The sequence below is a fragment of the Canis aureus genome, chromosome 10 (genome assembly GCF_053574225.1).
Source record: "Canis aureus isolate CA01 chromosome 10, VMU_Caureus_v.1.0, whole genome shotgun sequence".
Classification (NCBI taxonomy): Eukaryota; Metazoa; Chordata; class Mammalia; order Carnivora; family Canidae; genus Canis; species Canis aureus.
Genome location: NC_135620.1, coordinates 28,147,415 through 28,164,311, shown reverse-complemented (window position 1 = coordinate 28,164,311; position 16,897 = coordinate 28,147,415). Strand labels below are relative to the sequence as shown.

At 43.3% G+C, this 16,897-nt stretch overlaps 1 protein-coding gene across 2 annotated transcripts in view; it reads left to right on the top strand.

The window, feature by feature from the left end:
• Positions 1–16,897, top strand: part of SIL1 (SIL1 nucleotide exchange factor) — a 219,094-nt gene that overhangs the window by 30,407 nt on the left and 171,790 nt on the right. Inside the window, exon 1 of one of the 2 annotated variants that reach the window (XM_077911886.1) lies at positions 16,212–16,312. The exons of the other annotated variant lie outside the window; for it this stretch is intronic. Within the exon in view, the coding sequence (XP_077768012.1) occupies positions 16,236–16,312 (77 nt within the window). The 5' untranslated portion in view covers positions 16,212–16,235. Of the gene's footprint in view, positions 1–16,211; positions 16,313–16,897 lie in introns of those variants that run through there. 2 annotated transcript variants of the gene reach the window in all.

Here is a 16,897-nt window from a genome sequence, read left to right as displayed (position 1 = left end):
TTCTATTACCTGCTGTTTCACGAACACATCCCTGAAGCATTTTAATCTTGTTTTTCATACTTGTCTTCAAGTGAGGAATTGTTCTGATTTGCAACTTCGGGGGATAATTACTATGTTCGTTAATTTTTGTTTTCTTCTCCTCCATTTATTACTGGTTTCTTGAGAAAAGTTTTTCCTAAATCTACACTAACTGGAGACAAGTCACTTGATTAAAAGGGTGTTTTACAACATTGGTTTCTCTGGCTCTCTTGGCACACTGATAGGAAGGCTGTGTCAGTATCTTCTTAGCCGGGGTGAAGGTCTCCCTGGTCTGGGCTTAAATGAGTAAGAGGCTTTTTTGCAGGGGTGAGGGAAGGGCAGGGATCTCTGACCGAAAGCTGTGTAGCAGAATAACTTTTGCCTTGGTGTATTCCTGGGCAAGGGGCAGCAGAGGCTCACCTGGTTCTTCTCTTTTCAGAGATGCAATGATATGTTAATTGAGCATATGCTATGTACGGGACATGTGCACAGCACTATGAGGAATGTGGTTTTTGGCTCACAGGGGTTCTCAGTGCATGTTGATTTAAGTGAATGTGTGGCAAAATAGAGTGACCTTAGCATGCAGAGAGACTGAAGGGACAGGCCTGGGATTTGTGCTATAACCTCCTGGAAGTGTAACACAATTGGGCTCATCTTTGTGAAGGCCATGATGCTCTAGCAGTTGGATCTGCAAGAGGAAGCAGTAGAAGAGGAACAGTGTGTTGAGGATGCTTTATTTTGCATTTAATTTTTTCTAGTATTTCAGCCTCATGGGTACCCTTTTCCTTTCATTGTAGACAGGGACCGTTAAGTATGTTCGTGTTAAGTGCACATGTTTAATAAATGTCAAGTAATCACCCAAGACAGTTGAGGGAGGAGATGGAAAAATAGTTGTTTCAACAAGTTGGTTCAGGTTAGGGCAAAAGCAGAGATGTATGTGAGATGCCTGGGCAAAGAACTGAAGAAGGTGAGAAAATAGAAGCCAGAAAGGATTTGAATTAATCTGGAGCTGAATGGGAGCCTGGCTTAGGGAATATGGATCTGGGCTAGGTATCTAGGGAAAGAGTGAGAATGAGGAGAGCTAGAGAGCAGTTAGTCTGGGATCCGGGGAGGGGAGGGAACAGTGGGTAGAATGGCTGAAATCTTCCCTGCATTGCCCCCACCCCATGTTTCTCTGCATTATGATACTTGTCATACTATGTGGCATTTATTTCTTGATAGGCCTTCTCTTAAGCCTAGAAGATAGGAGAGGTGGCTTGGTCATCTCTATCTGGGTTACTTGACACTGTGTCCAGCACATGGGATGTTCTGCCCAGATGATTGATGACCATGTGTTAGGTTAAGGCCTGGGTGAGTCATCCATTAAGAACTGAAATGTGAGAGGTTGAGGTTGGGGCATAGGGGCGATGAGCACATAACTGGCTGCGGTGTAGGAGGGTAAATTAGGCTAGAATTGAGAAGTGAGCCTGACATAGAATCTAAATCATGCTTTAAGAATTTACTAAACATTTCTCTTGTGTCAAGTGCCAAGCTAGCTGGGCATTATGTACATGGTCCCTGTCGTTAGGATGTTTAGGACAAGTATATTATTATTATTATTATTTATTTAGATTTTATTTATTCATGAGAGAGAGAGAGAGAGAGGCAGAGACACAGGCAGAGGGAGAAGCAGGCTCCATGCAGGGAGCCCGACGTGGGACTGGATCCTGGGACTCCAGGATCACGCTCTGGGCTGAAGGCAGGTGCTAAACCGCTGAGCCACCCAGGCGTCCCCAGGACAAGTATATTATAAAGTGTAATAAGCACTGTAATCCAGGTGAGTATGGGTGTTCTTCCATCATGCCTTCTGTCTAGTGGAGAGGGTCAGTGACAACCTCCTTAGAAGTGTCTTTCAGAGTAAGGAGAAAACCTTTTTTGATGGTAAGAATTTGCCACATAAAGAGGAGGGGAAACAATTCAGAGCAGAGGAAATGACATATAAAAGGACAAGGATAAGTCATGTGCAAAGGACAAGATGTCTTAGAGCACTGGACAAAAAGTTCCATAGAACCAACCATAGACAGGGAGAGGAAAGAGATAAAGCTGGTGGTGTTGATCCTGGCTCGATGGTGGACAACCTGCATGTGGAATTTGGCCTTGTTCCTCAGGGCCCTGGGAAACTGTTGGATGGTTGCAAACAGGTGGGTAAGATCATATTCATGCTCTGGCTAGAGAATCATCCATCTCACATTTAATCAAGGTGTGAACTTGTAATTTGCTGACATCTTACCCCATGATCCTTTGACACTGCAGCAAACGCTGCGCATTTGCTTGAAATCTGTGAGTTCAGGAGCCTGAAGTATGGTGGAGAGGTAGTTCTACCTGCCATAGTCCTGCGTCCCTGGTGTTTGATCTCAGGCTCTGAGCCTGCTGCTCTGTTGCTGAGCAAATGGTGTTAAGGACTGCAGCTCCCACAGCTTCTGCAGCTGTTCCTGCTATCACCTCAGCCCCTTCACAGCAGCCTGCAATTCCTCATCCACTGCACATTGCTCTGTGCACTCAACAAATTGGAAAATTTTATGAGATTGTCAAATAATAGGATAAGTTTTGAAAAGTAGAAGTGAAAAATACTTATTTTGCCTTGTCTCCCTATAAGGGAATTTGAAAAATGTAGAAATTCTAAGTTGTATATTAAATATCCTTGGGATTTCCTTTCCTTTCCTTTTGAAAATTTTTATATTAACCAAAAATCAGGTAGAGATGCTTGTGGGAAGATAATTCCTTTTGGCTGGAGTTTAAGCTCCACGTTGTGAGCTTTTTTAATTGTCTTTCATTGGAGGTGGGTTGAGACCCAACTGTGCAGTCGCCAGAGCTCATCACAGTCATGTTGCTGGGTGAATTATCTCTGTGAATCTGTATGTTTTTCCCTTTGTACCTACCTAATGAAAGCCAAATTAAATCAATTTTTAATCAAGGAGATGAATGACAAGTTTTTCCTCAGAAAAGAAACCACAAGGCCTCAAAGTACTGGATACAATAAAAAGTGAAGTTTTTATTTGTGTATGTGCTGTTAGGCATGGCTTTAATGTCAGGAAAACAGGAGGTGCTGTTAAAATAGTATTTGAAAATATGCCTTCCCAGGGAGATGAAGGAATTTGCTTTTCTCCCTGCCCCCTTTCTCTTTTATAGGTTGTGCATGCTTGTGTGCTTCAAGCACTCTGCACAGGTACAGGTATCTAGTAGGTGCTTGGAGACAGAAGTGCAGATGTTTAATAAATGTCATGTCAATGAATGAACAGTTCGTTTTGAGCAGGTCCCTTTTTTTTTTTTTTAAGATTTTATTTATTTATTCATGAGAGACCCACAGCGAGAGAGGCAGAGAGACATAGGCAGAGGGAGAAGCAGGCTCCCTGTGGGGAGCCTGATGCAGGAACCTGATGCAGGACTCAATCCCAGAATCCCGGGATCATGACCTGAGTCACCCAGGTGCCCCTGAGCAGGTCCCTCTTTTGTGCTCCCCTGTCCCTCCAGCTCCTCAGCCTGCTATTTGTTCCTTTCATTATCCCTTTGTTCATTCATTCAACATACATTTTTCCTTCTCGACAGATGTGAAGGCCATTGATAGGGAATGCATTGAGTTGAGGCTGAGAAACATGGCCTGATAAATCTCTTCCTCTTTAATGCCTGTTTTGTCCTTTATTTTGGGACATTGATTTTTAGGCTGTTGTGGGCACCCACATAATCCTCCCAAATGTTGCCTTCTTCTACCTGTGCTTGCTTTGGTGGAAGGAAATGGCTTCCCTTGTGGGGAGGGAGGGTGGCAGAGGCAGTAGGGATTAAGACTCCTGAGTTCATTGGCTGTCCCCGTAAGGTGTCTCCATGTGCTCTGAGGGGCTTTGGGGAGCCAAGCGTTCCTCCCCTGGAATTTGATTCCCATAATCATGGGTCTGGCTTTGTGCTCTGAACTCCCGACACACTGGCATCTCCAGAGGACGCAGGCATCAAATCCTCCATCAGCCCACGTTCCAGCCCACATTACTGTGGTTGAATGGCCTCCCTGAGTGTGACTCTTCATCTGAGGAAGAAAGTGCTTTTTATTGAGAGCCTTTCAGAGGAACTCAGGAGACTGGATTTTGGATACTCCAGAAAACTTGGGCTGAGCAAATAAGAGATTAAGTAAAGCTGTGTGCCTTCTGCTTCCTCATTGTGCTACCTGGCTTGGTTCTGGCTTCATTGAAAGCCTCCTTGGGTTGCCTTCACCTGAGAGATGGGGGTGGCTATAGCAATTTGGGCAGGTGAGCAGGAAGAAATAGTAGATAAAATTGACTGGTTGGTGATGGATGGGCAGGGGTGTGGGAGGGCAGTGTAGGTGGGGAGATGGAGAGGGAGGTATTGAGGAGAGCTTCTGGGTTTCAGGCTTGCCCAGTAGAGCTGGGCAAGCCTAGAGGTTCAGGAGCGTGGGGGGAAGAGCATGAGCTTATCTATTAACTTGCTGAATATGAAACATACAAGAGGAGGGGAAAGCAAACATATCCTCTAGGGGGAGATGTCATAAACTCTGCCTAGGGCAGCCCTGGTGGCTCAGCAGTTTGGTGCTACCTTCGGCTCAGGGTGTGATCCTGGAGACCCGGGATCGAGTCCCACGTCGGGCTCCTTGCGTGGAGTCTGCTTCTCCCTCTGCCTGTGTCTCTGCCTCTCTCTCTCTCTGTTATGAATAAATAAATAAATCTTTAAAAAAAAAAAAAACTGCCTAGATTCTCAAGCTGCTTTCCTGTTCAAGTTATCTACTGTGGTTTTAGACCACTGTGGGGAGTAATACAGCCCAAATCCAGATTCTGTTGACTGGTTCTTTCTATTAATAGATGCTGAGAGTTTGCAAGAGCTAACAAACCACTGAACTGCAAGGCAAAGGAATGAGTTCATAAGCAGAGTTCACAAACAATGGTGACCCTGTTGTCTTGTCTTAGCAGGCATGTAGCAGGTCTCCTCTTCCCCTTCCTAATCTCCCTTTCATTGTGGGTGGTTCTTCAGGTTCTAGAGGTTTGCCAAGATAGCGCAGTGAACTATGTATTTGAAACTCATCCAACCTTTCTGGCAAAGAGAGTTCTTGTACGTCTTGATGCCACCTGCCGTAAGCCCTTTGCTCCAGCCGTTGTTGAAATAAATGCATGTTCCTAGCTTCATGCCTCCGGGTCTTCAAAAACCCTCTTGCCTCTGCTTGGGATGCCTTTCTCATTGTCTTTGTTTGGCTGATTCTTTTTACTCTTTTCATCTTTAAAGCTCACCTATTCCAGGAAGTCCTTTCTGACCCCTGTGTTTCAATGAAGTTATCTGTTCTCTTTTGCCTCAGATCTGTCCAACAATGTGTGTGTGGGCTCTTTTCAACCCAGTGCTTGCTCTAAACGACTGATGGACTCCTCCGTCTCCATTGTCCATCTTGAGGGCTCCTAGAGGACAGGACCTTGATTTATTTGGCATTTGTATCTCTAGCACTTGGTCCATGGCTGGGTTTTGTAGCAAGTCTCAATACATAGGTGTTGAAGGATTAATAATCTGCCCGTTTGGATGTGTTGGAGGTGGTGGCAACTGCATATATGTTTCTTAGAAGGCAGTAAGGGTTCCTTCGTCTTTTCAGGGTGCACAAAATTTTGCCCTTTTGGTAGTTCTCCAATATGGGAGAGTGAATGAGGTCTTGTAAAAATATTTTTCTGAATTGGTGGGGCTGTTAACGCTCATCTGAGGTTGAAATGGCTTTGGTATGGGTGAGAAATTGCAGGTAGTAAGTGAGCAGCATGTCTGAAGTGCATGAGCTTGGTGATTTTCTATTTTTCTGGATGCTCTCCTCGTTTTGTGAGCAACAACCCAAACATCTGGCTTCTCTGAACCCAGGGCTTATGCCTAGTTGCTTATGGGAGTGGTTGCCTTTCAAGGTAAGAGTCTGTAATATTAACCATTTTTTTTCTACAGTGTTTTCTGTTGGCATTACCAGGGGCTGCAGTGGTTGTTTTAAGGAGAGCTGCCACAAGAGGAATCCCTGAGCAGTGAGAGACAGGATGGAATAATTGGAAAGAATTGCCTCCTACTCTGTGGCAAGGCAGGATACTTCAGGCAAAATAGAAGAAGATGTAGAGAAGGTCTTGAGTAACAGAGACAAAAAAAAGTAAGGCCAATCAGGAGGTGAGGTGGTAGTTTTGTAAGGAAACTAGGAAGAACTAGGGCCTCTGCTGTAAGGGTGGGGCAAGGGAAGGCTACTTGGCATCACCCACACCTTTGATAATCTTAAGTGATGCTGTCTGATCCAGTGGATTTGGGTTCAGAGCATCTGTTGCCCAAAACATGGGCCCAAATGCTACTGATCCTTGTCCAGATGTGCTCTGCCTAGAGACCTATTATGAGACTGATTGTTTCCAGGGTATGTTTACCTGGGCAGGTGGCCAATATGTCATCTCCTTTCAACAAACCGGGTGCTGTGATAAGGCTAGCAGCAAGTTGTCCCCATGGAGCCTGTTGTGGCAGGAGGGACTTCCTGTGGTCCCATTGGCATCCCCATCACAAGCTCATTCACTGGAACCTAGAGTCCCTTTGGAGGCTCCATTCTAGGATGCTGCTGTTGGCTGAGTGTACCCCTGTCAGTTGCAGGCTGATGACTCCTGGCAGGCTGGGATTTGGCTGGTGGCATTTTGCAGAGCTCCCTGACCCTACCTGCTGTCACAAATCCTGTTATATCCCTTTTGTATGCATGTTTGAATATCTTGTGATGCACCACTCTTAAAAAGAACAGTTACCAGATGGGAGAAGTGTTTCTCTTGGGTTTATCATGTGTGTATATATTTTAAAATATACTAAACAATAAATCACGGCCTGGTTCGGCAATTTTCCATGTTCAGAATGTGTCTGTCATATTCTTGATCCCCTATGGAGACCAGTGGAGCTATGAAAAGTCTAGAGTCTCATTAGGAGACTCTAGAAGGAAACTGGGCTCTCCTGGCCAGTGTACAGGCCTGATCTCTTCTACAGCCTGCCAAAGCCAGGGTCTGGGAACAGCTCCCCCAGGCAATGTGCTCTGTGCCAGTGTCCAAGGATTTTAAGGAATTTAATTAAGTAACTAATGGACTAGGAGATGTTTAAAGTGTGATATTGTTGACACTAAACAGTTATTTAAATATCAGCTAATTAGTGCTTTTTAATATTGCTTCTTGAACTCAAGTTTGGTTGCTGTAGTTGACGTAGATACTTGACAGAGCTAAGTTCAGTGTGGAGGCGTGGGGCACGGTTGAGCATGGACTTGGAGGAGGAGAGGAAGAGAGAACACATAATTTACAGCTGCTGAAATAATTCAGCTGTTTCCCTTGCTGATTGCTCTCCTCCTCTGTGCTGCTGATGCAGTGAATTGTTAATGGGATGGGCTTTGGCTGTTCCAATCAGGGTTGGGATGAGGCCATTTTGATTGTTGGGAATAAACTCGGAGATTGGGAGGCACATTTTTAAGCTTGAATCTAATACCACATTCTTACCCCAGCACAGGATCTAACCTTTGGGGTGTGCTTTGATATGAGGAGGGCTGCATCCTGTTGGGTGGAAGCAGACACTGAACTTGGGAATGTTGTTAACTGGGTTGTGAGGGAAAATGGGAAGATGAGAATCTAGGGCTGGGGTTCAGCTTACAGGGCTGCAGACAAACTAAGTTGTCCATAGAGAAGACAGCTCTATGGAGTGGTTGGTGAGCCCTTGCAAGGTCTCTCTGCCTGAAAAATCTGCTCTGCACATCTGCCTGGGTGGATGTCCGTATTCTGGATTAAGGTGTTCATCTGCTCACCTGTTCATCTCTCTACCTACTCTTTCATTTTATTTATTTATTTAGATTTTATTTTTATTTATTTGAGAGAAAGCACAAGATGGGGAAGAATGCAGAGAGAGGGAGAAGCAGACTGCCCACTGAGCAGGGAGCCCCAAGAAAGGTGGGGCTCAATTCCAGGACCCTGGGATCACATCCTGAGCCAAAGGCAGACGCTTAACCGACTGAGCTACCCAGGTGCCCCTCTTTGATTTATTTAATTACTTATCAGCCATAATTTTATTCAGTGCTTGCCTAGACCTTGGACTAGCTAGGGATGGAATGGTGGATGAGGAAGGAGTCTTTGCCTTCAGGGAGTTCATATTTACAGTACAGTTTGGTAGGTCTTAGGAGAGCTGCACAGAGAATTATGGGAGTACATGGAGAACCAACAAAATAAGGCAAATCAAACCTAGCAAGATATAAAAATGATCATCTGACTAAGTCGGGCTTATCCCAGGTATGCAAGAGTGGTTTCACATTAGAAGATCTTCATACAAAATTTGTTATATTAATAGGCTAAAAAGGGAAAAAACTATGTGATCATCCTACTAGATGTAAAAAACACACGGTAAATTTAACACCCATTCATGATGAAAGCAGCCGCTTAGAAATAGAAGGGGGCTTCTTTGACAAAAATACTTACCAGAAAAACTACAGAAAACATCATTTTTACTTCTTAAATTTTTAGAAGAAAGAATAGTGTAATAAATGTACCCATGTGCCTATTGTCCAGTTTTAGCACTTACCAACTTGAGAGCAGTCTTACGTTCTCTAGTGTGGTAAAATATATATACTATGAAATTTGCCATTTTAACTAGTTTTTTTTTTTTAACTATTTTAAGTGTATAATTCAGCAGTATTAATTACATTACCGTGTTGTACAACCATTACTACTATCTACCTCTAAGACTTTTTTATCATCCCATACAGAAGCTCTGAATCCATTAAGCATTTCCATTTCCTACCCTCTCTCCCCAGCCCCAGTGACTGCTGAGCTACTTTCATGTCTGAATTTGCCTCTTGTAGATACTTCATATTAGTGGAATTATATAGCAGTTGTCTTTTTGTGTGTGGCTTATTTCATTTAGCATAATATTTTTAAGGTTTATCCATATTGTAGCATGTGTCAGAACTTTGTTTCATTTTATGACTGAAGAACCCATTGTATGTATGTATATATCACATTTTTAAAAAATCTGTCCATCTCTTGGTGAGCACCTAGGTTGTTTTGTTTCCACCATTTGGTAACACTGACATGCAAGGATCTTTCTGAGTCACTGTTTTCAGATATTTGGGTATATACCTATGAGTAGAATTGCTGGGTCATAGAATTCTCTGTGTAGCTTTTTGAAAAACTGCCAAAGTTTTTTAAAGTAGCTATGCATTTTATATGCCCTCTGGCAGTATACCGTTTTTCTTCATCTTTGCCCGCAATTGTTTTCCTTTTTTTTTTTTTTTTTTTTCTAATTATAGCCATCCTAATAGGTGTCAGATGGTATTTCACTTTGCTTTGATTTGCCTTTCGGTAACCATGACTAATAATGAGCACCATTTCATGTGCTTTTTGGCCATTTATGTATCTTCTTTGGGGAAATACTGTCTTTGTATATTTCCTTTTTTTTTTTAAGATTTTATTTATTTATTCATGAGAGACACAGAGAGAGAGAGAGAGAGAGAGAGAGAGAGAGGCAGAGACATAGGCAGAAGGAGAAGCAGGCTCCATGCAGGGAGCCTGATGTGGGACTCGATCCCAGGACTCCAGGATCCTGCCCCCGGCTGAAGGCAGCACTAAACTGCTGAGCCACTGGGGCTGCCCTGTCTTTGTATATTTCCTTTGCCATTTCTTAAATTGAGTTGTTTGTCTTTTTGTTATTAAGTTGTAGGAGTTGCTCAATATTGTGGAAATTAAACTCTTATCACATATGTGATTTGCAAATATTTTCTCCCATTCTTTGGGGTTTCTTTTCTTTCTTTTTTTTTTTTTTTTGCTAGTGTTGAGGCACCAAAGTGTTAAAATTTTGATGAAATCCAATTTATCTTTTTTTTTTTTTTTTTAAGATTTTGTTTATTAATGAGAGATACAGATAGAGAAGCAGAGACACAGGCAGAGAGAGAGAGGCAGAGAGAGAGAAGCAGGCTCCACGCAAGGAGCCCAATGTGGGACTCGATCCTGGGTTTCCAGGATTAGGTCCTGGGCTGAAGGCAGGCGCCAAACTGCTGAGCCACCCAGGCATCCCTGTTTTTTCTTTTATTGCCCGTGGTTTTATTTATTTTTTAAAGATTCCATTTATTTGAGATTGAGAGAGAGAGAAAGCACAAGCAGGGGGAGGAGCAGAGGGAGAGGGACAAGCGGATTCCTCACTGAGCAGGGAACCTGAGGCAGGATCATGACCTGGGCCAAAGGCAGACGCTTATCCATCTGAGTCACTCAGGTGTCCTGCCTATGGTTTTAGTATCATATTAAAGAAGCTTTTGCCCAATCCAAGATCATAAAATTTTGCCCTTATGTTTTATTCTAAGCGTTTTTTAGTTTTACTGTAAAATGTAGGACTTTAATCCATTTTTAGTCAGTGGCACCCTTGTTAAAAATTATTGACTATATAGATGGGATAGTATATGCTTACCTTTATGTCAATACCATACTGTTTTGATTATGTTAGCTTTGTGGTGAAATTTTTTTTATTTTTTATTTTTTTATTTTTTATTTTTTTTGTGTTTTTATTTATTTATTTATTTATTTTTTTTGTGGTGAAATTTTGAAGTCAGCATTTGTGAATCCTCTAACTTGGTTCTTCCTTTTAAAGATTCCATATGAATTTTAGGATGGGTTTTTTTCCATTTCCTTGAAAAATGCTGTTGGGATTTTGACAGAGTTTGCATTAAATCTGTAGATTACTTTGGGTAGTATTGTTTTTTTGATAATATTAAGTCTTCCAATCCACCAATATTATCTTCTAATCCACCCAGTCTTCCAGTCCTTCCAAATGTCTCTGCATTTATTTAGGTTGTCTTTAATTTCTTTTAGTGATGTTTTGTAATTTTCATTGTACACATTTTTTCCCCTTTGGTAAAGTCTTCTTTGTTTAATTTATTCCTAAATATTTTTTTGATGTTATTTTTAATGGAATTGTTTTCTTTTTTTTTTTTTTTCAATTTTTATTTATTTATGATAGTCACAGAGAGAGAGAGAGAGAGGCAGAGACATAGGCAGAGGGAGAAGCAGGCTCCATGCACCGGGAGCCCGACGTGGGATTCGATCCCGGGTCTCCAGGATCGCGCCCTGGGCCAAAGGCAGGCGCTAAACCGCTGCGCCACCCAGGGATCCCTGGAATTGTTTTCATAATTTCCCTTTTGGAATCTTTTTTTTTTTTTTGAACCTTTATTTTGAAAGTATAGAAACACAACTGATTTTTAAGTATTGATTTTTGTCATCATGACTTTGCTGAGTTTATTAACTCTAACATGTTTTTTGTAGATTCTTTTTTTTTAATTAAAAAAATATTTTATTTATCCATTCATGAGAGACACAGGAAGAGAAAGGCAGAGACACAGGCAGAGGGAGGAGCAGGGTCCCTGCGGGAAGCTCGATGCGGGACTTGATTTCAGGACCCTGGGACCAGGACCTGAGCCAAAGGCAGGTGCTCAATCACTGAGCCACCCAGGCGCTCTATACAAGCCTTTTTAGTATGCTGCTCAATTTCACTTGCTAATACTCTTTTGAGGATCTTGGCATGTATATTCCTATGGGATATTGGTCTGTAATTTTCTTGTACGTCCTTGTCTTGCATTGGTGTCCAGGATAATTCTGGACTCAGAATGAGTTCAGAAGTGTTCCCTTTTTGGGAAGCCTTGGTGGCTCAGTGGTTGAGCATCTGCCTTCAGCTTAGGGTATGATCCTGGAATCCTCCGGATTGAGTCCCACATCAGTCTTCCTGCATGGAGCCTGCTTCTCCCTCTGCCTATGTTTCTGCCTCTCTGTCTCTGTATCTCTCATGAATAAGTTAAAAAAAATGTTCCCTTTTCTTGTATTTTTTTGAGGATTTGAAAGGACTGGTATACTGCTACCTTTCTTAACAGTCACTTTGCTAGCTAGTAGGCCCTGGGCTATGTGACATGATGGTATCTGAAATTCTGGCCGTGAAGCTGGGCCAAGTCATCTTTTACATACTCTCTCGTTTTAACACCTACATCTTGGCTACCATCATACTGATGATGCACACTGGCAGCTTCTCTGGCAAACAGGATCAAGTTGATAAGTTAGACTTTTAAGACTGTGGCTTTGCCCTTGTACTCTTTCTTTGGCCTGATGGATGGATGGTGTGTTCTTGGGCTTGCCAATCAAGAGCAGGCCTCGAGCCATCCCAAGGACTGGATCAAGTCAAATGAAAAGGAAGTGGGCTCTCTGTTGAATTGATTGATTGATTGATTACAGATTTATATATTGGAGACCAAGAGAGTGCACATGCACATGTGCACATGCAAGTGGGGAGAGGGGCAGAGGGAGAGAATCTTAAGCAGACTCCCCACCGAACACAAAGGTAAATGCCAGGCTGTCTCAGAGACCATGAGACCATGACCTAAGCCAAAACCAAGAGTCAGATCCAACTGACCCACCTAGTGCCCCCAAAATAATATTTATTTTAAGTGTATTCTCATATAGCTAGTAGTTCAGGAAGAAAGACTCCATTGAGCACAGCTTTCCATAATTCTAATTTCATACCTGATCATAGCAGTGGTCACACATACTTTTTTTCAAAATAGTAATTCATATATGTGTGCTATAATGTTCTGTGTCTGCTCAAAAACATGTATTTGTTTCCATGTATCATCATTGTCCATATTTTCACCTATTTAAAACATTTTTTCACCTGTTCTAATGACAATACTGTTTTACATTGTGCTGTTCCAGATTGCCCCCTCCTACTGCCGCCGCTTTTTAAAAATATTTTATTTATTTATTTGTTTGAGAGAGATTGAGAGAGATAGAGAACGTGCACTAGCAGAGGGAGGGGAAGAGGGAGAAGCCACTCCACGCTGAGCAGGGAGCTGGACTGGAGGCTGGATCCCAGGATCCTGAGATCATGACCTGAGCTGAAGTCAGGTGCTTCACTGACTGAGCCACCCAGGCACCCCAGATGACCCCTTTCTAAGGTGTTGATTTTATTCAATCAACAGGTATTTTTGAGTACCAGACATAGTACTGGGCAGTGAGGATACAGCAGTGAGTTAAGTGGACAATTGTCCCTACCCTAATGGAGCTCCCGTTCTGGTGGGTTCTAGTTGTTACAGGCCCATGAAATGGAATTTCATTGACCGTGTAACAGCTTTGGAGAGGATGACAAGGTTGTGTGGTCCTTAGCCCCGGCGCCTATCTTTGCCTTCCAAATAGCAACTGAGGCCTTGGCAGGACAGTGGCATTTCTACTTGTGAAGTCCAGGATGGGGAGCCCTGGGACCATGGCAGAGTCGAGTCAGAAATGGGGCTGCTGCAGCAGGGAAGACTGCTGTTTCCTAGGCAATACTCTGCTTAATATTTTTAGTGCGTGGTCACGGCAGAACTAAATGTGGTTTCTGATCCCAAATTGGTAATAAATGTACACATATTTAGAGTCAGAAACAATGCATTTAAAATCCTCTGATCCTTAATGGTCCTGCCAAGTGCTGAGTTTAGATTTCTTTGTTTCTTGGCTACCTACCCAGCCTCCCACCATCTCTTGGAGAAGGCACCCGGATTTTCTTTGGGTGTTAGGTGGGATTGTGAAAGCCGTGAGTTATGGCTCCCTAAGCTGTGTTGAGAGGCATCTGATTTTTGTGTTTCTGCCCACGTATGTAAATGTGTACATTTTAAAATTTATCCTCCTTTCAAGTTTTTAAGGATCTGGGATTATAAATAGTCTTGGACTCTCAGGCATGTTAAAAATAAAATATGATGTTTCAGTTGCTGATTTACCTGGAAGACATAGTCAATGCCAACATGGTAGTAGCGAGTTCCATGCTTGGTGACCTGTCCTCATGCTGCACTAATTGTTTCTGTAAGTTAATGCTGTTTTCTTGGGGCTCCTGAATTAGTTTAAGGAAGAACTTAATTGTTGCTCATCTCATCATTTCAAAGTTGTAATTTGTGTCTCAAGTTGCATAGAACGGCATCTATTTTCTTGTGCCTTATTTCTTAAGAGGACTTTCTTTTTGGTGATTGTACCATCTGAAACTCATTTGTGCAAGACCATGTTATCCATTCATTGCGAATGGGACATCAGCTACCTGAGGGCAACAATGTATCTTTTGTATGTTCTGTTCTATAGTATGGTGTTCAGTGTGCTCAGGAGATGGAGGCTAACGGTAAAATGTCTTTATGAAGTACCTGTTTCTAGATTCTGAATGCTGAATGCTTACAGTCCAAAGTGCCAGAGTGGCTAGTACAGAAAAAGGGTTGGTGTACTTACTGATTGGCACATAGTCCATTTGGAGCTATGGGCTGGAAGTCATACCTTCCTCCCTATCATAGTTTCACTAGGAGGACCTGACGTTCTCTGGAAGCTTGGAGGCAGGAGGGGAAAGGAAAGATGACTTCTGATTCTGCCCCCACCCCAGGTTGTATGTGCATGAGTATGTGAAAGTCCCTGGCATTCTTTGGGAGCAGGCTATAGAGAGAGCCCATTGTGCCTACTGTCAGAAAATCCATTTATTATTTTAAAGGAGAGGGAGAAGGAGGACCTGGTGCCTTACTCTCTGGATGCCAGCTGACCCTATCAAGGGTGGTCCAAGCAGTCTAGATCTGCTAAATTTGCCCCAGCTGTTCCTATGGCCTCCCTATTCTCTCCTTAGAGATATTGGAGTTTAGAGACAGGCCCAAGTCACCAGGAAGCTGGGCTCTGAAGTGGCTGGCGCTGTCAGTCATTTCTTTCGTGGACACCGATGCAGAGCCAGTCCACATTGCTGAGGTTTCCGTGGAAATGCCTATGTAGCCACCTAGAGTGTAGTCCAGGTGCGTGGGCAGGCCTGTGGCTCAGGGAAACTGAGTTCCAAAGGGAGACTTGGCTCTCAGAACACAAGATGATTCTGAAAGAGAATGAAGCTCTCACTGCTTTTGTTTATCCTGTCCTTGACTCAGAATTTTCTCTCAGAATGGTTGTTCATTGTTCATGGGGATCCTTGGGTGGCTCAGCGGTTTAGCGCCTGCCTTCGGCCCAGGGCGCGATCCTAGAGTCCTGGGATCAAGTCCCACATCGGGCTCCCTGCGTGGAGCCTGCTTCTCCCTCTGCCTGTGTCTCTGCCGCTCTCTCTCCTTCTGTGTCTCTCATGAATAAATAAATAAAATCTTAAAAAAAAAAAAAAAAGAGTTGTTCATGAAAGCTACAAGCTTCTTGAGCCCTCACTTCATGTTAGGTGCTGTGCTGTGTGCTTCATAACATCTCACTTAATACCAATCACCATCCTACAAAGTAAAATAGTTACTGTCAAGTCCTTTTGTAGATAAAGGAATTGAAGCCTGGAGAGGCTAGCCCAAAGTCCTGCAACTAGTTGAGAAGACCTGGGTTGAAATCCAGAGCCCACATTCTTTTCATTACACTGGAGTGGAGGTGGAGCAGAGTAGAGTGGAGCTTCTAGTACCCTTCACTTTTATCAGACAAAGACCCATCACTTTTAGGACCTCAGGCAGGGTCAGGGAGCAAGTATAAGAGGTAGGTCTGTTTGCCCACTCTTTGCTGGGAGCTTGTAATCTGGGGCCTAGGAGAATACACTGACTAGGTCTGGGATATTTCTTTGACTCACTTGGTCACTTACATGTAGTTAGGCACATGACATTCACCTTTTTGGGCTCCCTTTTCTTCTGCCATGTAGAGGTAATCCTGTCCTCAGTGTTCCCTGGATGGAAAGTGGGGATGTTATGATCACAGACTAGTTGGAAAGAAGCTTGTATGTCATCTTGGCCAATATAGTTGCCCTTCTCCCCTCCCCCTGCTGAGTTCTTGTCAGAAAGTTGGGTATATATGAGGGGGTTGCTTGAGGTTGTAGAGTAGCGATACTTCTACTTCCTGTTCAGTTGGGAAGCCTGCATGATGGGAGGTTAAGAGGTCAAGCCACACAGGGTGCCAGTGATCTGACTGCAATTCAAATCAAAGGTGTTCTTACTCTGGAGTGTCTGTGCCTCATTTGTGTGCTGTGCTGTCCTGAGGGCATTCACCAATCAAAATGTGTGTGTGTTGTGTGCACCTGTGTGCATCCTAGAAACTTGGACATGGTAGAGGTGGTCTTTCCACAAGAGGGCCCCAGTGAGCTCATTTAAAATTTTCTCTCCTGACACAAAATGTGTACCTTTGTAGTCACACTGTTGTAGAATAAGTAAAATGAGTCCAGTTTCTGTGGCTGATTCATAGACCACTGGAAGGGCAGCATGGCCTATGGAAAGAGGATGGGTTCTGGGCCAAACTGGCTTGAATTCTTTACTACCTACCACTCTTTGGCTGCATGAGCTCAGGTAAGTTATTTAACCTCTCTCAATTTCAGTTCCTTCATATTAGAACCCTGTCAGCGGTTATTAAGAAGAGTCAATGAGCTTGGAGCATAGCAAATGCTTTATGAATGTTGACTGTAATTACCATGAGACAGATTTTATTTTCCTGTGGGTGGCCCAGATACTGCATTTGAGTCCTAGGGGATTTGATGTCATTGGAGCATTTCTCTCTATCCCATATTACACAGTACAAGGAGGACTAAAGCTTCAAAGCAGTCTGAGGCATGGCTGAGAGCTTAGGAAAGGTGGAGTTGTGTCTAATGGGAATTTGTTCTTGAAGAGTTTGCCTCCCTGCCCCCTCTTTTATTTATTTATTTATTTATTTTTAAATTTTTATTTATTTATGATAGTCACAGAGAGAGAGAGAGAGGCAGAGACATAGGCAGAGGGAGAAGCAGGCTCCATGCACCGGGAGCCCGACGTGGGATTCGATCCCGGGTCTCCAGGATCGCGCTCTGGGCCAAAGGCAGGCGCTAAACCGCTGCGCCACCCAGGGATCCCCCTGCCCCCTCTTTTTGCTGTGTGACTATGCCTGTCACTATCCCAAGG